The 20,596-nt window shown below is 39.2% G+C and overlaps 2 protein-coding genes across 5 annotated transcripts in view; one reads left to right on the top strand and one right to left on the bottom strand.

Moving 5' to 3' along the window:
• The window catches only part of LOC117403755 (ceramide transfer protein), a 49,491-nt gene extending 46,265 nt beyond the window's left edge, over positions 1-3,226 (top strand). The window contains exons 15-18 of one of the 2 annotated variants that reach the window (XM_058988286.1): positions 7-135; positions 259-388; positions 487-623; positions 860-3,226. In XM_058988286.1, coding sequence (XP_058844269.1) covers positions 7-135; positions 259-388; positions 487-614 — 387 coding nt within the window. In that variant the 3' untranslated portion in view covers positions 615-623; positions 860-3,226. The remainder of the gene's footprint in view (positions 1-6; positions 136-258; positions 389-486; positions 624-859) is intronic. The other variant, XM_058988295.1, reaches the window with a different exon arrangement.
• Positions 3,227-6,279: 3,053 nt separating this feature from the next.
• LOC117403715 (3-hydroxy-3-methylglutaryl-coenzyme A reductase-like) lies at positions 6,280-18,873 on the bottom strand. 3 transcript variants are annotated; one of them, XM_034928562.2, is made up of 20 exons: positions 18,496-18,873; positions 16,407-16,592; positions 15,775-15,886; positions 15,290-15,377; positions 14,770-14,854; positions 14,355-14,460; positions 14,130-14,236; positions 13,661-13,780; positions 13,391-13,551; positions 12,938-13,170; positions 12,670-12,842; positions 12,191-12,385; positions 11,929-12,087; positions 11,546-11,703; positions 11,351-11,456; positions 10,709-10,879; positions 8,621-8,761; positions 8,308-8,466; positions 7,979-8,133; positions 6,280-7,755 (listed from the first exon to the last, which is right to left on the bottom strand). In XM_034928562.2, the coding sequence occupies exons 2-20, from the start codon at positions 16,569-16,571 to the stop codon at positions 7,701-7,703; spliced, it is 2,649 nt and encodes an 882-aa protein (XP_034784453.1). In that variant the 5' UTR covers positions 16,572-16,592; positions 18,496-18,873; the 3' UTR covers positions 6,280-7,700. The 3 variants fall into 3 exon arrangements, with proteins under 3 accessions (XP_034784453.1, XP_033861941.2, XP_058844233.1); XM_034006050.3 differs by having other exon boundaries at positions 16,407-16,589; XM_058988250.1 differs by lacking the exon at positions 18,496-18,873 and adding an exon at positions 18,317-18,333.
• Between the last annotated feature and the right edge of the window lie 1,723 nt (positions 18,874-20,596).

The following is a 20,596-nucleotide window of genomic DNA, read 5'->3' as shown; positions in this document are numbered from 1 at the left end:
TTGTAGAGGGTTTGGCCTGCCTCTCAAAGAGACGTGCTCTATTTATCAGCAATCCGGAAAATTATTTCTAACAATGAAAACGACCCTGACACATGGACTGTGTGCAATTTCTCTGTAGATCATGAAAATGCCCCCGTAAGTATTGCTTTGAAAAATGTAATTAGAGAGATGCAGGTTTTATTAGAGCTAACAATAAAGCATAGTGCGTAAGAATAATAAATTAACTAAGCCTTTTATTTATTTTTTACTTCAAATCAGCTCACCAACAGATGTGTGCGTGCCAAAATCAACATAGCACTGATTTGTCAAACACTGGTGAGTCCACCAGAGGGTGACAAAGAGATCAGTAGAGACAACATCCTGTGCAAGATTACCTACGTTGCAAATGGTAGGTGCCCGGTTATAGTTTTAGTATTTTATGTGTAAGGAAGTTGGAGGAGGGTGGAACTATTTTAAACCTTTTTGTTTTCTTTCCTCCTTTTTTAGTGAATCCTGGCGGCTGGGCACCTGCATCAGTTCTCAGAGCTGTGGCAAAGAGAGAGTATCCTAAATTCCTGAAGCGTTTTACATCATACGTCCAGGAGAAAACTGCTGGAAAGCCTATTCTTTTCTAATGTTTGGAGGTAAATCTGCTTGTGCAGAATGCAGAACAAACAACAATAAAATCATAAAATGTGTGTTGGGGATTTCTTGTCCTACAATACCTGTATTGTCTGTATTTCTGCATTTGTTTTCTTTTGGCTCGTTTTCATAAATTCTGTTGTTCAAATATTTGTACCAGCACTTAGTTTATATTACGATTGCATGCAAATCAAGATTGTTCAAACAGTCAAGAATGAACTTCTCTGTTTTTCTTCAGTGTTTTGCCAAGTCCCTTGTGTGCTTTGCTCCAGTGATTGAAACAGGCTCTGTTCACATTCCATACCTGGAGGAATCCGCTGCAGCTGGAGCGCCTGCAGGAACTTCAGGTCTGCAGTTGTAATGGAGACCATTCAGCAGCGATCGCGCCTTCAAGCTAGTAACGTCAGGAACACAGCAGCCTTGTGACCACAATATACAACACTAGTACTCTGCTAACTTCTCTTCTGCATCAGTGTGTTATACTAAATACATCTGTATGGCCGTCATTTATGTTGCTCTTGTGGGGAAGATTCAAAATCAAACATTTGATTTTACGAACTGTGGTTTAATGGCTTTAATAAATGACTTACAGAGATGTTGCTTTAGACCTGCAATAATAGCCAAAATATTGTTAATCAAAAATGATTTATAGTAAGTTTGTATGGTCATGTTGGAGGTCTAAAGTAAATGGTGGTGGTTCCTATTTTGGTCTTGCTTTTTGTAAACGTCCAAATATGTTTGTTTTTATTTGCTATGTATAATCACTGATCTTCATGCTGCTAATTGTTGTTTCTTAAACAGTTGTGTTGTTTGTAATATCTGTTGAGGGATGTGAGTGACCTCGGACCTTGCCTTTTCACTCTGTGGCTCCTATGAAGAACGCTGGTTCTGATGGACAAAGAGTTTGAAAAGCTTGATTTCTATTTGTTCTCCTTTTTCAGATATCTCTATATTTCTACTGTATTTTTAGTTGTATCTGTGTTATACGAATGTGTTGGGATTTAAAACAAAAAAATGTAAGTTAAAAATGTGAGCTGGCAGGAGGGATGGCTTGAATCGAATTGGTGAGCGACGATGGTGCAAGTCATGCAGTACAACCATAACGTCCAGAAAGCAGACTTGTATTACAAGGGTGCTCCGTCTTTCAAGTTGAGCAGTTTGGCCTTGATAAAACCTCCCAAGTCTAAAACTAATTGATGTAAGTACATTATTTTGTCCTAGTAGATGAAATGTTATTCATTGGGAAATAATGGGGAATTAGCTAAACCACATTAGCACCTGTATTCTAAACGCAAACCCCCACCCCTTCCTTATGCCAGTACATCTATGATTAATTAGTCAACTGCATTGTACAGAATTGATGGAGATTTTTTAAAGTTCCCATAATTTGCTGTGTTGCAAGATCCACGTCCAGCTTTGTCTATTGGCATATCATTTTGTAAAAACTTCACGTTGAAGAAATTCTACTTTTTTTTTGTCGTGCACCACTAGAGAAGTGTCTCCATCTTAATATTAGCAGGGCATGTGTTTTTAGCAACAGGACTGCCGCCAAAACAGGAAAAACAAACTTTGTAAGATAGGATTAACATATTGTAGAAATGTACATTTATACTTTGCATCTCAGACAAGCATTTCACTCGCTATTTTATACCTGACTGATTATTTTATAATAGTTTTTTGCAATCAACAAGAACAGTCCAAGTCGACATACCGTTTCTGCTGCATAGTTAGTGATGGCAACTTTTCACGATTGGATCCTAGCCCCCAAAAAATCCAAGTGGAATGTTAAACCTATTAATAACTTGTCACATCAGGCAAGAGAATTGTTCCAAAACCAATCAGTTAGGTTGTTTTGATCTTAAAAATAAAGATGTAAAAATGTTTGGGAAGTTTACAGGGAATGTGTATAGCTTGATAGTGTTATAATTAGTTGCAATTGCACTAAATGTGATGTAATTTTGAAATGTTCTGTAAATAAAATGATTACACTAAAGAAGCCGTTTGTAATGAATAAACCATACTGTTTTAAATGTACGACAGTCCAGTGGCATGGCTCCAGTGTGGTCAGCCTTGGCCAATGCAGTGAAACCAGTGAACCAATTGTTTCCTCTTTATTTAGTAAGGCATTGATAGACTAGAAAACAGCACCAGCGCAAGACTGTCAATCCACATGGAGAATACATATAAATAAGGTATTCTACTGAACATTGATACTGTCTCCATTCTGGATTTGATTCTCCAATATTACACATGCACTGGCCAGTTCTCAAGAATACTTTCACCAATTGTAAACTAATGTCAGAATTGATTTATTTGACAATGGGGTGCTGATATCCTGTAATCTTGTACAGTTGACCAGTAAAGTTTATTCACCAAATGTGTACATTGATCAGGCTTTCTCTTCCCACATATTTCTGAGATGAAATGTTGCTTGAAGTACTTTTGGCAGTGTACAGTGTAGTATTGTTTTAATGACTCTCTGTAAGCCTAGTGAAACTCTACATAGAAATGCTGTTGGCCCTTATGTCACAGTGGTATGGATCTGTACAAAATATGTATAAAACAAATATGATTGAGAACAAAAAAGAAAATCTGTTTACAAAGAGTTTGCCTCTTCCACATTATTGTCTCAAATTAAAATCCAGTATTTAAAAATGGAAGGGTATTAAAGTAATGCTTTGTGTTTTCTTTGTGCTGATTACGAACAGAGCACTAGTACAGTAGTGCTGCTGCTAATAGCAATTAACTGATGAGATGCATAAAACAGACAAAACGTGTGTTTAACAATCAAAAAAGATGCATTTATTAAGATCATAAGGGCTGCGGGATGTTAAGTGGGGAACAGAGATGGGGTACTCTGATTAGGGGCTATGCAGATGAACTGAACAGCATGACCTAAAAGCTTTCCAGCATGCATTTTGTATTAATAATGGATCAGATAAGAAAGAGATTCTTTTCGCCTGCCACTCTGTCTGTTTGCAGCTTTATAAAACCCATTTCTGTGTTTGCTGGTAAAGAAAAGGTTACGGGGGGGGGGGGGGGCGGTGGCTTTGAAGCTTAACTATCTGGGCTTGGTCCTGTGCTGGTGAGATGTGATGAAGTGAACGGGGATTGGCTGCTCTCACTCTGGTGAGAGGAGCTCATTGTGATGTCATTTCAGGAGGGTTTCTCAAACATCTGAACCTGTATCTCAATTGGCCCACAGACAGTACAAACAGCCAACACAATCGATACCATAGAAAAGCTTTTTTCATATTGAAATGACGGTTGAAAAGGTGCAGGCCGTGTTTTTTTTGTTTTTTTTGTACCCTACTTCATTGGGAATAAAAACTTCATTGTGACAAAATCCGGAAATAAATAAACAGATCATACATTACAAAAACAAATACGCTTCCAGAATGGTTTCTTATCTATTATATTTTCTATTCTAAACTTCATATAACTTTTCATTACTGTGTTAGTGGCTTCCTCCTCAAATGCATGTCATATTTCTAATGCAAATAGATCTATGACCTATTTATAAAACACACCAGCTGTATCTACCTGCTGTTTAATACAGTCGCAGACAAACGTATTGGCACCCTATGCTTATTATACCATAATTCAAGTCAACAGATTAAGAATAAGCATTTAGTAAAGTTTAACCAAGTATTCATTCATGACAGAAGCATTGGCGCCCCTTCTTTAGTATTTCGGGTGCCCTCCTTTTGCTTTTATTGCAGCTTTCAAACTCTTCTGATCATTCTTAACGAGTGTGTTACATCTTGGTCCTTCAGCTCAGGCAGATGGGGTACACAATGCTTGGCTGCAGCTTTTTTCAGATCAATCCAAAGCATTCATATTGGATTGCAAAGGCCATTCCTGAACTTTTTGTTTTCTTTAAGAATTCCAGAGTTGACTTAGCCGTATGCTTTGGGTCGTTGTGTTGGAAGATAAACGGCCTACGAACAGATGGTATAGTACTTTGTAGAATGTTTTGATACATGGCTGCATTAATTTGATCTTCAATCAGATGAATGTCTCCAGTCCCTTAACTGCTGAAAGGTTTTCTTCATTGAAGGCTTTCCCACTTTTTTCTTCATACATACTGTGGTCTGTTTTGGGGGGAAAAGTTCTATTTAAGTTTTCTGGGTTTTTTTTGTTTTGTTTTTTTAACTGTATGAACATAATTTAGAACTTTTATTTAACATCATGTAATCAAATAAACTACAAAATGACATCACAAAAGTCTACTGGAAGCCATAATAGTTGTAGTGTTTCATGTTCGATTTCAAAATGTCACACATTTTTTCATTTTGTTAAGTAGATGGAAAACTACATGTAATTCAATATGTTAACATGACATTATTCAGTGTTTAGGGAGATCATGGCATAACAAATCAACTGAGAAAGTTTCTACTGAATGTCAACTTCCTTTTCTGACTTTTCCAATATATATTTTTTCTTTTTACTTCACCTTTTTAGATCTGTCTAAACAATTATTCACTTTGCGAGTGTTATAACAACGTGACAATTAGAGGATATTGCTGCTCTAGAAATAGTGCAAAGAAGAGCGATCAAAATTATTCCTGGTTTAAAAGGCCTATCATATGCAGACAGACTAAAATAATTGAATCTATTCAGTCTTGAACAAAGAAGACTATGCAGCGATCTGATTCAAGCATTCAAAATTCTAAAAGGTATTGACAATGTCGACCCAGGGGACTTTTTCGACCTGAAAAGAGAAACAAGGACCAGGGGTCACAAATGGAGAATAGATGAAGGGGCATTCAGGACAGAAAATAGGAGGCACTTTTTTAAACAGAATTGTGAGGGTCTGGAACCAACTCCCCAATAATGTTGTTGAAGCTGACACCCTGCGATCCTTCAAGAAGCGGCAAACAAGCAAGATGGGCCTTATGTTCTTAAAATAATTGCAGTCAAGTATTTTTACTGTTTATTGAAAATCAAACTTTATTTATTTTACAAAATGTACATTGTAATGTAAACATAAACCCTGTACTTTACAGACTTGCATTAGACAATGTTTTCACACCATCGGAACAGATCCAGCAACAGCCATCATATCGGTGCCAGCCATAAATAAATACCACATTTGTTTAATGCAGCAAAAATACATTTCGGGTAGTTTCCAGTCTACCACCCCTCTCACCCATAGAGCAGAATAAACTTCATTCGGTTACACTTACAACAGAGCAGTGACTTGCTGACTTGCAGCTTAAGACCCCTAAAAGCTTACACGCACACAAACAGCATAGAAAACACAAACATTCATTAATCCCGGATGCATTTTTGCAAATTGAGTGGCAAATCTCACCAGTGTTCTGTATAACTCCATGACAATTCTTAGAGAAGATGCTTGAAAAAGACACAGGCATAAGAGAGATATTAGCTTTCATTTCAGTACCAGTTACAGATACAGTAACTTTTTTCCAAAAAGGTAAATATTTGTGCTTAAAAATATATACAGATCATCATAAAAGTACTGTAAAATATGTATGTTATCCCTTAAATTGTCCCTGTATTGTTCAAAGGTGTAAAAATATAACCTATAGATTGTTTTTTTGTATATTCATTTCAGAATACTGTATATTGATTAGTAAGTGTACTGTAGAAAAAAATAATAATCAGCCAGAGAATAATATAAACCAAATGCCATTTCATTGCAATCATATGTGGTATTTTATTCGACAGCTATGGAATTGGACACTTTCATGGCAACTCTGATGTCCTTCACAGCATGAAATGAATTTTGTCAATTGGTATCAGTGACTTCCAATCTGTCTTATACAGCAGTCTTTTGAGACAATTGCAAAAAAGTGTCAGGAGCAAAAGAAAAACAAATAAATCACACACACACACACACACACAGAGCTGCGAATATTCCTGCTTTACATCCTCAACCAGCTACATCTTTCAAATAACAGGTAGAAAATAAAATCCAACAAATAAACATTATGTACAAATACAAATCCTACTAACCAATTTACAGGATACCATTTTCTTTTTTTTTTTTTTTAAACTCATTTCCAACCAAATGTTATTGATTTCTGTCAATGCGTTTTCAAATCAAAACATCTGGCAAAACTCTTAAGAAATATAACAAATTCTGTATTATACTAGGTGAGCTTTAAAATTAATTTTACTACTGCACATTCCCCATGCAAACGATCAAACTAGACCTTTTCAATTGTAAATAAACTGGAACACAAGACAATAGGGCTTGTTTTTTTATATAAAGATAACTGCATATCTTATATTACATTACAGCCAGCGTAAAAGCATAGAAATATAGCAGCAACAGGTTCCTAAAACAGGTTTGTCCAGCACACTTGGCTGCCTGAACACATTTCAGGTGATCGTAAGCACATCGTTTGGTAACTTTTACATTAATGTTGGCATTTAGATGTATAATATTCACAACATATAGCAAAAGTGTTAAATGAACTGACTCCACTTGAGCAAAAATACAAAAAAACAACAAAAATACCACACAGACCATCACATCCAATTACATACATCTGTGGCTTTAGATTGTGTTTTAAAGCTGCAGTGACCATGGTCCGTTTCATACTGAAGTATTATTCCTTTGTGACTCTTCATTCTTTCAGAGTGTATGCTTCTTGTGTACACTACATCAATCACAATCCAGACGGTCTAGTCTGTACATTCCCTAAAAGTGATGCAGGCTCCCAAGCTGCCTGCACTTTGCAGCTTTCTCTTCAGTCTGTGTGCATCACAGACATGCTTCCTTTGTAGTCTGCAGAAGCTGAATGTTAGAAACAAGCTCCTATGTTGCTCAGGTAAGCAAAACAAAATTGTAAATCAGAACCTTGCCACTGATTAGACTACAGGAAATAACCTTCAAATATATTTTTTAATAGTATTGCCACTGCAGCTTTTATCCTTAACCACATGTAGGAATGTGACCTTCTCATAATAAGCAGATGTGAAATCAAGTTGAACAATGGCCATTTTGTTCATACAGTTCTCATTTTATAAGTGTTTTTTTCAGCACCCCTGGTTCAATTTCATGGTCAAATCTTTGTAAGATTCTGAATAGGGTCTCTTTTGGTATTTCAGGCTGCTTTCTTGGTGCAGGTACCTGGGAGTTCTTGCAGGTTCATCTTTGACCTACAAATAAAAAAATGGAAGACCAATAAATTATATATATATATATATGTATGTATCTTTTTTTCACCACCTTACATTGTGGGTGTTTAGTGTGCCTTTAAAATAGGCACAAAGATCTCAATAATCATATCCATATATATAACCATACATTATAGCTATTGAGTTTAAATGATACATTCAGTCACAAATGCTATGAACTGACTGTGTGCAGGCATTTCCTTACCTGTTGTGAGTCATATGACTTTTGACAAGGTGTCCTGCTGCCAATGCTGCCATTAGAGACAGCTCTCCAGCCAGCACAGTCCCACACACAACTCTCGCCAGCTGCCTGGCATTTTCACCTGGATTCTCTTTGCTGGCTCCTTGAATCCCCAACATCTGCAAGAGGACAATCGTTGTTGTATTAGAAGTCACAATATGAGTCCTAAGAATATAGTAGGTATAGCGAGGTTCATCATGCTTTAAATCAGTAGAGCTTAGTTGACAACATCAGGCTCATTTGAAACTCTTTTTAAGGCACTACTAATGTGATTTCTCTTTGCAGTTCCATACCTTCAAACAGGCCTGTTGTGGTGCTAAGTTGGTTCCTCCCCCAACAGTCCCCACCTCTATAGATGGCATTGTACAGCTGATGTGTAGATCCTCATTTGTGGGACCCGTTGCCTCCATGAGGGTGATGCAGTTTGAGCTGCCAACACTCTGGGCAGGATCCTAACACAAACACACGCAGTTTGTTAATTTCACTAAGGGCAGCATGGCATAAAAAAAAAAATGAAACTGCCCTGTAAAAAGTTCCATGTTTTTTAAAATAAAAACAGAGAAATTGATGCATGATGTTATTCACAAACAGAGGATATATTCTTACCTGTCCACAGGCAATGTAGATGGCAGCTACAATATTAGCTGCATGTGCATTGAAGCCACCTATACTGCCAGCCATAGCAGAGCCAACCAAGTTCTTGTTAATATTAACATCAACCAAGGCTTCTGTGGAGGTCTTCAAAACCTTATTAAAAAAGCAAAAACCAAAAAACATTTATGAAAAATATAACCTCTGCAGCAACTTGTCAGTGGTTAATGCTCAGTTAGGGCTTCAGAACATGCCCACCATATCATGCTCTAAATTTAGATATCTATATATATATACACAGACATGCTCAAATTTGTTGGTACCCTTACAGCTAATTGAAATAATGTTTCATTCCTCCTGAAAAGTGATGAAATTAAAAGCTATTTTATCATGTATACATGCATGCCTTTGGTATGTCATAGAATAAAGCAAAGAAGCTGTGAAAAGAGATGAATTATTGCTTATTCTACAAAGATATTCAAACATGGCCTGGACACATTTGTTGGTACCCCTTAGAAAAGATAATAAATAATTGGATTATAGTGATATTTCAAACTAATTAGTTTCTTTAATTAGTATCACACAGGTCTCCAATCTTGTAATCAGTCATTCAGCCTATTTAAATGGAGAAAAGTAGTCACTGTGCTGTTTGTTATCATTGTGTGCACCACACTGAACATGGACCAGAGAAAGCAAAGGAGAGAGTTGTCTGAGGAGACCAGAAAGAAAATAATAGACAAGCATGGTAAAGGTAAAGGCTACAAGACAATCTCCAAGCAGCTTGATGTTCCTGTGACAACAGTTGCAAATATTATTAAGAAGTTTAAGGTCCATGGAACTGTAGCCAACCTCCCTGGGCGCGGCCGCAAGAGGAAAATCGACCCCAGATTGAACAGAAGGATAGAGCGAATGGTAGAAAAAGAACCAAGGATAACTGCCAAAGAGATACAAGCTGAACTCCAAGGTGAAGGTACATCAGTTTCTGATCGCACCATCCGTCGCTTTTTGAGTGAAAGTGGGCTCCATGGAAGAAGACCCAGGAGGACTCCACTTTTGAAAGAAAAACATAAAAAAGCCAGACTGGAATTTGCTAAAATGCATATTGACAAGCCACAATCCTTCTGGGAGAATGTCCTTTGGACAGATGAGTCAAAACTGGAGCTTTTTGGCAAGTCACATCAGCTCTATGTTCACAGACGAAAAAATGAAGCTTTCAAAGAAAAGAACACCATACCTACAGTGAAACATGGAGGAGGCTCGGTTATGTTTTGGGGCTGCTTTGCTGCGCCTGGCACAGGGTGCCTTGAATCTGTGCAGGGTACAATGAAATCTCAAGACTATCAAGGCATTCTGGAGCGAAACATACTGCCCAGTGTCAGAAAGCTCTGTCTCAGTCGCAGGTCATGGGTCCTCCAACAGGATAATGACCCAAAACACACAGCTAAAAGCACCCAAGAATGAATAAGAACAAAACATTGGACTATTCTGAAGTGGCCTTCTATGAGTCCTGATCTGAATCTTATCGAACATCTATGGAAAGAGCTGAAACTTGCAGTCTGGAGAAGGCACCCATCAAACCTGAGACAGCTGGAGCAGTTTGCTCAGGAAGAGTGGGCCAAACTACCTGTTAACAGGTGCAGAAGTCTCATTGAGAGCTACATTTTCGTCCATGCCATTTTCATTTTTTTTCTTATTTACAATATTATGTTGAATAAAAAATCCAAAGCAAAGTCTGATTTCTATTAAATATGGAATAAACAATGGTGGATGCCAATTACTTTTGTCAGTTTCAAGTTATTTCAGAGAAAATTGTGCATTCTTCGTTTTTTGTGGAGGGGTACCAACAAATTTGAGCACGTCTGTATATCTATATATATATACAGTTTTCCATTCCACCTACAGCTGCCACCAAAAGAGGAAGAGGAACAGTAAATTTGACTTATAAACCTAAGATTCCAACCTCTTTAACTAGGCTTCTGGACTTGGGCTGTAAGCTACATTCTACCACGTTTCGTGTTGTTGTTTTGGAAATGTACTCATCATGGGTTTACAGATAGAAGACATGTTGATGACAACATGGATACTCGGTGGTAAAAACCTCACCTCTCGCACTATTTGAGCTGGAATGATGGCTTCACTCACAGCGGATTTCCCTCTCCCCTCAATCCAGTTGATGGCTGCAGGTTTCTTGTCAGTGCAGTAGTTCCCACTGACTGCCAGGACGTGCAGCTCAGGGAACTTCTCCTGCAGTGTGGAGAGAGCCTGCTCCGTGCCCTGTCATGAGAACAGCATCTTTACAAACTGCAGCCAAAGAGTAAAGCTTCTGAAAACAACTAAATATCATTTTCAAAAGATGTGATGTCAAAATGAGATATTAAAAATAACTCATTAGAGGTGTCTGTAGAACATGTGACATGCATCTCATGGCCTGCCATGGCTGTTTGTACAAAATCAGAAACAGTAAATCACTGTCCATCATATGCACATGTAAAAACATGACAACCCCCGAAATACTGACACTAAACAACACGTGCCAAAAAAGCTCCTTATCGAGTTTCATTAGGATTCAATTGAGAAGCAGTTCTCTAGATATGCTGTTTGATAGCACTGAGAAAAACAAATAAGTACAAAAACTGTAGTTCTTCAACCATACATTTGTGTATGTGCCCCACTGCATAAATCCCCAAAATTCTCCTATTTAATATCTTCCTTCAGATGTTAGATCTGTGTATAGGCTGAACCTACCTTAGAAATCATGTTCATACCCATAGCATCTCCAGTTCTGGACTGAAACCGGATGTACAGATTTCGTCCAGCAAGACCAATAAGAAGCTTCTGAAGGCGTGCAAACCTGAAATGAAAAAAGTGATTATAATTTTCTTCTTGTTCTTTTGAAATGTGTTTCGCTAGATGAGCATTGCAATGTCTGGTGTCGCATACCTGCTGGTGTTGTCAAAGGCCTCTTTAATGCACTTGAACCCTTCAGGACTCTCCAGCCATGCTTTGACTTCTGCTGCCTGGCACGCTGTGGGCAGTCTCACCACGGGGCCTCGAGTCATTGCATCAGCCAGGATCCGGCTGCTTGCTCCTCCTCCAAGCTATACACGAGAGGCATTGCAATGAACAACGGGATTAAACAATATCTACACACTAGACTTTAAAAGAGTCTGTGAAAATGGACAGCATAAAAATCAGACAACCATCCAAGCACTGAAATGGTTAAATAGGTCAATCAAGTTTTTCAATAATTGAGGATTACATGTTGGGGGCAGGGGGGGCGGGTGGTAACCACACATGACCTGTAAGAAATAGCTTGTACTCACTGCTATTGCTCTACACCCTCGGTTTGTGCTCGCCACAAGACAGCCCTCTGTTGTTGCCATGGGAACCTGAAACTGTTTCCCATCCAAAATCAGCGGGCCTGCGACTCCAACTGGCACAGGCACGTATCCGATCACATTCTCACAGCACGTTCCCATGACCTAAAAGAGAAAGAATAGTTCCTAACTTCTCTCAACCCAACACCCCTCAACTCACAGACTCTCTTGGTTACCGCTAGGCTATTTAAACTGCATGCTGACTTACCATGGAATAATCGTATTCCTTGTAAGGCAAGGTCTTCAATGAGGATGGGTTTGGGAGTTTGGATGCCAGCATCAGCCTGCGAATCGCCACACCGCGTTCAGGAGACTCCATGATGTTCTCCAGTTTGTACGCTGGAATGTGCTTTGCATTGACCAGGGAGATAACCTCAGCATCACTCAACCATTGAGCACCTTTCTGCAATGGAGAAAAAAAAACTCCAGTATACTTCTGGAATGGGAACACAGATGCATCCATACATGCCCACATTCTTTCAACTCAATCAGATTAACAGTAAAACTCTGATGTGCTGCCTCCACTATATTCCTATCGCCATGGATGTCTTTCCGCAGGGTGGGGGTCATTATAAAAGCACTTGATACAAACCGACCCTTAGAATCTGTGAGTGACATTGTAAACTAGTCTCGTTGTGTATTAAAAAATTTTCAATTTTAGAATATCCAAAAAATGGACTTCCTCACCTCTGTGTTTCTAAGTATAGACAGGCACTCCTCAGTGGGACGGGGATCCAATGGTAATTGAACCTGTGGCGCTGGAGAGGAGGGTAGAGACGATGCGTTGGAAAAAACGTCGTCACCGGCTACAAACTTGGTCTCCGCCACACTAACAACTGGCAAAGGTTTAATGACTTCAGCTGAAAAACATTGAAAAATAATATTACAGCAAGAATATCTTACACCGATGATTATAAAACAGTAACAAATGCAAGTAAAACTAAATGCAGCTAACCTGTATCCTCTTTTGTAACTGTAACCTCTGCTGCAGATTTGTGGGAGTGTTTCAACCCATTGTCTTTCCCGCAGCAATCGTCTGCAATTCTCTTTTGAGCAGCCGGTGATGACATGGGGTTTTTCAGGGAGAGTGTGGACTCCATCTCGGTCTGCTCAAAGAAGATGTACTTGATGGCGAGCAACAAGGCCAGTCCGAGAGTGATCACTTGTTCAATGTCCATGCTAATCATTCTGTAAAAATTGAAAAGATTAAAAAAGCCACACATTAGAAACAGCTAAGCAACCCATTTAATCTGTGTGATTTAGCACGTCCAGAGTTACTTTGGAACAATTTATACAAATTAAAATGCGTCAATACCACAACAAGAAGGGAAAACAGTTTAATGTCATGCAGTTTAGAAAGAGAGGACACTAATAATGAAAGAATTGGCAGCACAGTATATAATCCTACCTGGACAAGTAAAACTGCCACAGTGGCATCTCAGGTTCAATTCTCTTCGGCATTGTTTCATCAAGTCCTAGTTCAACTTTGGAGGTCTCCACTGTGCTGTTCTGAGAGGATGGTTCGGTAATCCAGCGACTGTGAGCATGAACAAGAACCAATCCCAAAGACTAGAAGAGAAAAAAAAAAAGACACCTCAGTTTCCTTTGATCTGCGAATACAATAACGAGGAGGCCTCATTGATGTTTTTTTTCGTAAATGTTCGTACTCAGAACTCACCATTATCATCTTCACTCTCTGCGTCACTGGGTTTGGTTTATTGTCTTCCTCCTCTTCCAGGACGCGTGCGAATTGGCTGAGCTGCCAGATCGGGCGACCTTCACGGCTCTCCCGAGAGAGCTACAGGGGAAAGAGGAGGATTAACACAGGCACTATTGCTCTTAAATATGTGTGTCTCTTGAGGATTAACACAGGCACTACTGCTCTTAAATATGTGTCTCTCTTGAGGATTAACAGGAACTACTGCTCTTAAATATGTCTGTCTCTTGAGGATTAACACAGGCACTACTGCTCTTAAATACGTGTGTCTTTTGAGGATTAACAGGAACTACTGCTCTTAAATATGTCTGTCTCTTGAGGATTAACACGGGCACTACTGCTCTTAAATATGTGTGTCTCTTGAGGATTAATACGGGCACTACTGCTCTTAAATATGCGTGTCTCGAGGATTAACACAGGCACTACTTACCTCCAATACCAGGGAGACACACGCAGGGAAGAAAGTCATGAAGACAAAGTAATTTGCCATGACCGACATGCAGCCAAAGCAGCACATGATTTCCAGCTGACGAACACCTGGAACAACAGGAGACAGAAGGAAAGGAAACTTAATAAATAATCTTCAGATTGTATTCCAGTGCTGCTAATACTAAATCTGTGGAGAAAGCTGTATTTGTTTTAGTTCACTACCCACCGGACATGGTACCAACTCCAATCACAAGGCATTCAACCAGAGCATCGAGCGTGAAGGTGGGTCCGAGGATGGCCATGCCACGTGCAATGTTGTGTCTCACTTCATCCTGCAACACAACCCACAAGAAAAACACTATTAACCACACTATATAAAAGACAGTTTGTTGCCAGACCTTCTAATGTGAAGCAGTGTAATTGAATGCACCATGCATTAACAAACAAGTTTTAATACACATAGATCCAGACACATTGATGTGTTTTAAATCAACAATTAAACAAAATGCATCTTTCAGTAACTAGTTATACTGTTCCATGGGCTTTAGTAAAGAAGACTATACAAATAATCATGTGTAATATCAGAGACTATCTCAACAATATAACATAACTGAAGCAGATTGCACATCAATTCATCATACCTGCGAGTTAGAACTCAGTGCGAATTTAGCTAACGCACATGCTTTGGAGAGGTCAATCAGCAGCAGGAAGAACGGCAAGGCTTCGCTGAAAGACATGGATGTGTACAAGGGTTACTTTTCTGCTTTATCTAAATGTTGCATGCTACACTTTTTAAAAAAAAGAAGACGCAGTGACTGCAACACAAAAAATGCAGCTTGAGATTAACAAAGATAGGGTGGGGAAAGAAGATAGGTCATACAGTAAAAAATGATCAATTACCAGTCTGTCTCGCAAATGTTGCAGATAATACTTCATGTCATCTAACCTTTATATGCATTATGTTATCTGGAATGGTAATTGTACTTGAATTGCACAAACTTGATTGTACAGAGAATCAACGGTGTGGTGCAGGTTAAGTGGAAATACAGCCTAAATGCTTAACGGGAAGTCCATAAAAACTCATTTCCCTTTGTTAATGTACAGAACCTTTTTTTAAAAGCACTCTCCACACTAAACACATTCAGAGAAATGAACACTTACTTGAGGCCGGTCAGTTCTTTATCAAGGAAGTGGATAACGACAGTGCTGAATACAAAACTGGAGAAAATTGTGAAGAGACCTGCAATACCTGGAAAACAAATAAAACAAACATTGCCGAGTCTTATTCCTTACTACCCTAACTGCAGCTATAAAAGACAGATCCAAACAAACAGTTCTGCTGTGTCTCAGACCATGCAAGAGCAAAGAAATGATTCACATTGCAACAATATGAAAACATAACAATTTGAGAGAGAGTCTGCACAAATTAAGAGAAAAGCAATTGCTTGTGCTCTTGCTAGAAACTAAACAGAACAAGCCCCCCTCCTAGAGGATGAATGAAGGTGCTTTTAAAATACATAAGTTCTAGATTTCAGGAACGGATTCACTGTGCATTGCGATTCAGGTCAGAGTAAGGGTTAAAGAGTTAAATGGACACATGCTATGCATTATACTGTGCAACAGTCTTATAAAAAGGGAAGACATACCCAATATATATTTTGACCCAAGCTGACGCAGATTTTGGAACTGGAAGTAAATATATACAATTGCTATGCAGCGAGTGATTGTCAAGATGATGATATCGCTACTCAAAATCTCCTGTAAAAGACAAATGTTAAGAATGTTAAAGACTCCAAAGAGCACTGTTACAAAACCAAAAACACACATTTCAACTCCAAATACACATGCCTTAAACAATATTATACTGTGAGCTGCAAGCACGTTAGAAAAGTTGTAGTTCTCATAGAACAGGGCCGACTCTTACTTCTCACTTCACAGATTCTCTTTTAACAACCAAATTTAAGGAGGTAAAATTCTACCCCAAAGCGGAGCGTCTCAACTTGGTTTGAAATAACTGCTATATACATTCTCTGGTTATTTATTGTTCACCTACCAGTAGATACAAAATAAACATACAAACTTGCCTTCATCAGTGGGTCATACTGAAGAAAGCAAATAGAGCAAATGTTTAGGTACTATCTAATTCCTTACAGTACTGATACAATTCCTTCCAATATGCTTTATCCTCTACCTGTCCATACACAATGTTCTCATGCCAGTTTGTATGTTCAGCATTCTACCACACATACTCCAAAAGGGATTGAACTCTGGTTCTCACCTCTTCAAACTTCGGACACTCGTAATTCCAGCCGCAGATCTGATCATTCCCAGTAAACATGTTCATTGACATCATACAGATGGTCAGCGTCACCGTCCCCACTATAACCTCCCAGGGATGGGAGGCTACAAACAGCCCGTGCAAACGGAACAGCCCTGTCAGCATGGTGCCGGTCTCCTTGTGCTGCTATAAAAGAAAACAATTTAATAGACTTGATCTGCAGTGAAACCCTTTTGCATCTAATTCTCAAATAAGACCAATATGTGCTACACCTAGTTCTTCAACTCTACAGAACAAATCACCTAAACTAAATCACAGAGCATGCAAGCAGTATCATTGAAGAGGGGACATCCAGGAAACTAAACCTCCGCAATCACCACTACATCACTCCCATGGGAAATATACAATTTGATTAGTGCTCCATTAGCCTCACAAGCATAACCCTAATCCTAATAGGACAGATCACAGGGCCATTTAGAAATGTGCTACTAAATAACATACCTGCAATCAAATTCTAGGCTTAGTTAAATAGGGTTCTATCCAAGGTTACCAGCTAATAATCAACTCCTGGCATACAGAACTACAGTCATCCATCGCGTACCCACCAGTCACATATCCGCTATGATCAACCTCTTCAAATTATTGAACAGAGAAAATTAGTTCAGATATTGTAGATCCTACCAAAGTTTTCGTACACTGTGTTGTATGTGCTCCATGCGCAACCATTGCTGGTAGTGTCACGCAAGCTGTTCAGTGTGTTGATATGTAAATAAATCCAGTCCGCCTGCGGGGCGTATTAACCTCTGTCTTGATCTCCTGCTTGTCACGCTGCAGTGAATGGACGCACTCACACGGCAGACGGCTACTCTGTCACAATCATTATACCCTGTATCTTTCTAAACAAGAGATTTAGGGGAGCTCCCTAATAAAAGCTGGATTTCAAAACAATTGTGTTAATATTGTAATTTTTACAGCTGTCTAGCATGTTTTTTAAAACTGGATTCGTTCTGACTTTTGCATACCCGTCCTTACTCTGGTCCCACCGTAGTCGGATATGCGACGGATTGCAGTATATTGGTTAATAACTAGGATCCGTTAGAGCAGATTGCTCAGAAGCCTGGGTCTCTAGGTTGCTGGGAACTAGATCATATAACATTTTCAGATCTCAACAAGGTTTAAAATGACAGCTGGCACTAAAATTAAGATTACTTGTAGCAAGCACTGAACAAATATGTGATTGAGGTGGCAAATTAGAGCACACAATAAACCAAATCATTATTCCTTTAAGCTTGTGCGGCAGGGAAAATGCACATCCAGCAGTCCACAAGCTATATGGTCTAGCTTTCATCAACGGAACAATGCTGTTCTGTTGTGCCATGCCTCCCCAATAGTCAGAACTGACGTCAGCAGTGAACGTCAAGGCAGACCCGCCCACCTCACCAACCCAAAAATATACTGCAGCGCTTTGGGTGGCATCATTAGTATGTGTATGGGATTCTGTGACTTGAAAACCGTTTACAACACTTTTCATCTATTCGGTATGTCTGTTGTCATCAACAGCAAAGTCTTTCGGACTCGTTGGCTCTAAAGCGCCTAGTTTAACTGCAAAATAACTTCTGTCTGGTGCATTTTATAAATGCTTTTCTGGCACCTTCCTACATCTGTTTCCATGTATTTTAGTACAGTGCCACTACCTGCTCACCCACAAGGACATTCACGGGCCCTGTAAATACAGCTTTTGACTGGACCACAACACTAGTCCGTAATACTGCACGGTGCCTATATTATCTAACCAGGCAGCACATCTAGACATTCAAGCAGCTGTTCAGGTAGGAGGCTGCTGCCTTTTCAGACAGAAAGACATGAACCAGTTATTTTGCCAGAAACAGTGCGAACCTCCCACAACGTACTCGACTACGCCGCATCAACTGCAGGGTACCGCCGTAGTGACTTCAAATCAAAAGGACAGCAGGCATAATCTTTTGAAAAAAAATGTGTAGTACACACAATATTTATCACCCTCGACGCATTTCAAATGATCATTACTTCAAATACTTGACAAAAAAGTACAAGCAAAATCTCTTCCTACCTGTTTTATAGTCGTCTTGTCGTAGACAACCAGCTGAATAGGACCCCAGAATGTGTCTTGCTCAATGCCTGTCTTCTGTCAGAAAGGTTCAATTAAACTTGACTAATATCGCGCTGTTTTGTTAATTACACAATTAATACGGAGACAGCTACGTAATTAAAATAAAAAGATATATTAAATGAGCCTCAAGCACACCGCTGCTGGTGCTCGCCTCCAGGGCTGTGCTGCTGACCTCCGAACGCCAGTTTGTAGTCGGTGTGAAAATGGCGAGGGTTTCATCGTCTGACGACTCAACCAATCCTAGCACACGATCCCCTCAGTCGTTTACGTCACTACCAGTTACCAGGACTGGAGAATGGGGGGCGGCTCTAAAAAGCACACGCGTGATCTTACCACTGCTGTATGAACCAATTTGAGAGGAGATTGAGGCAACCGGAGTGCTACTATTGGTCGATTAAGGATGTATACATACAAATAATAATTACGTCTTTATTATATATATATATATAATGTTGATACATTTCTTTTTTTTAGATGAAATCTTCCTGAAATATAAACAGACATGAATTTACTGTATCATATAAATAAATAAATACATATTTATGATTCTTACTATAGCCTATACTGCATCAGCAAATGCAATGTACAACACCAATACTGTATATTTCACCATTATACAATGCTAAATAATAATAATAATAATAATAATAATAATAATAATAATAATAATAATAATAATAATAACAACAATTACCTGTAGTCACACATGTTTTATCAACCCAACTGCCCAGCGCATTTATTGCTTTAGTTTTGTACATATTACACTTTTTTTATAGTGCATAACTGAAACATTGTTAATGTGAAGATGATCTCTGAAAATGTATTTTGATTTTTCTGCTCAGCCAGGATATATATTGCAGCGTGCACGGGGGGTAGGCAGCAGTAGGTCTCAAGAGACCGATATAGGCTCCTTGCAAAAGAAGCCAGCTCTTTTGTACCACGGTATCGGCGCCATGCTTAGTGCGAGAGGTCCTGGGTTCGGGTCAACCTTGACCTTTGTACACCAGAAGCGGTTTTATTGCCTGTGTTGATGATTATATATGAAAAGTGTATTGATTTGGTTATCAAACAAACACAAAAAAAGCCTTGCATGTTTTTTTGCCCACCACAGGTGTAAAACTTAAAATTCTACGATCACTTCTTATCACAGATGTGTTGGTCATACAAACCCATAATTAAAAAAAAAAACAATTTACAGCCACAGCACTGATAACACAGGTCGGTCATTTTACAGCCACAGCACTGATAACACAGGTCGGTCATTTTACAGCCACAGCACTGATAACACAGGTCGGGCATTCTGAACCTCCAGCGAGGCAGGCAGCTCAGAGCTTGACTCGCTGCGGTTAAAGCGCTCGCGGGCGGCCAGCGCATCGTTGAATAGGAGAAGCACGTCACGCCCTGGCGCGCTCTGTTCATTGAACGCACTCCTGTTGCGTCATGAAACGTTACTCGCGAGAGAAATCGATGACTAAAATAAACTAAAGTTTTATTTTGGAAATTGGTGTAGTTAAACTAAGTAAACCGAAACAAAGAAAACGCAAGAAAACAAAACGCGGCTTTGGCTGCTGTAGGGTTCAGTTTGTTCTGAGAGAGAGAGAGAGAGAGAGAGAGAGAGAGAGAGAGAGATAGATGATGATAGGAGATGGTGGCGAGGTTGACCTGTCTGACTGCGACTCACTGGTGGCCGACTCAGAGAGCGATGTGGACGAAGAACTCTATATGAACAGGCAAGAGTTCAGTTTACTACTACAAAAACATACAATAAAAAAGAACAACAATTATACCATAGTAGGACCTGTTTTACGGAATTGAAACTAGCACAGAAACGCGCGTTGGTCCGAAATTAAATATTTGAGTTGATTATCTGTGGTATGGTAACTTTATACAGTGTGTTTTTCCTTTCTGAATAAATGCGCTAATCTTGTACACACTACCTAATGTTACCTAGGTAGCCCCGGTATTAGTGCTACCAGGGCCTGTGACACCAACGTAGTGTTCTTGAGTTTCTGCACCAGGTAAAAACGTTGGCGAAGAAGAG

Source organism: Acipenser ruthenus, chromosome 2 (assembly GCF_902713425.1).
Source record: "Acipenser ruthenus chromosome 2, fAciRut3.2 maternal haplotype, whole genome shotgun sequence".
In the NCBI taxonomy this organism is placed as follows: domain Eukaryota; kingdom Metazoa; phylum Chordata; class Actinopteri; order Acipenseriformes; family Acipenseridae; genus Acipenser; species Acipenser ruthenus.
Note: the sequence above shows the minus strand (reverse complement) of the source record. Positions and strands in the feature narration are given on the sequence as shown.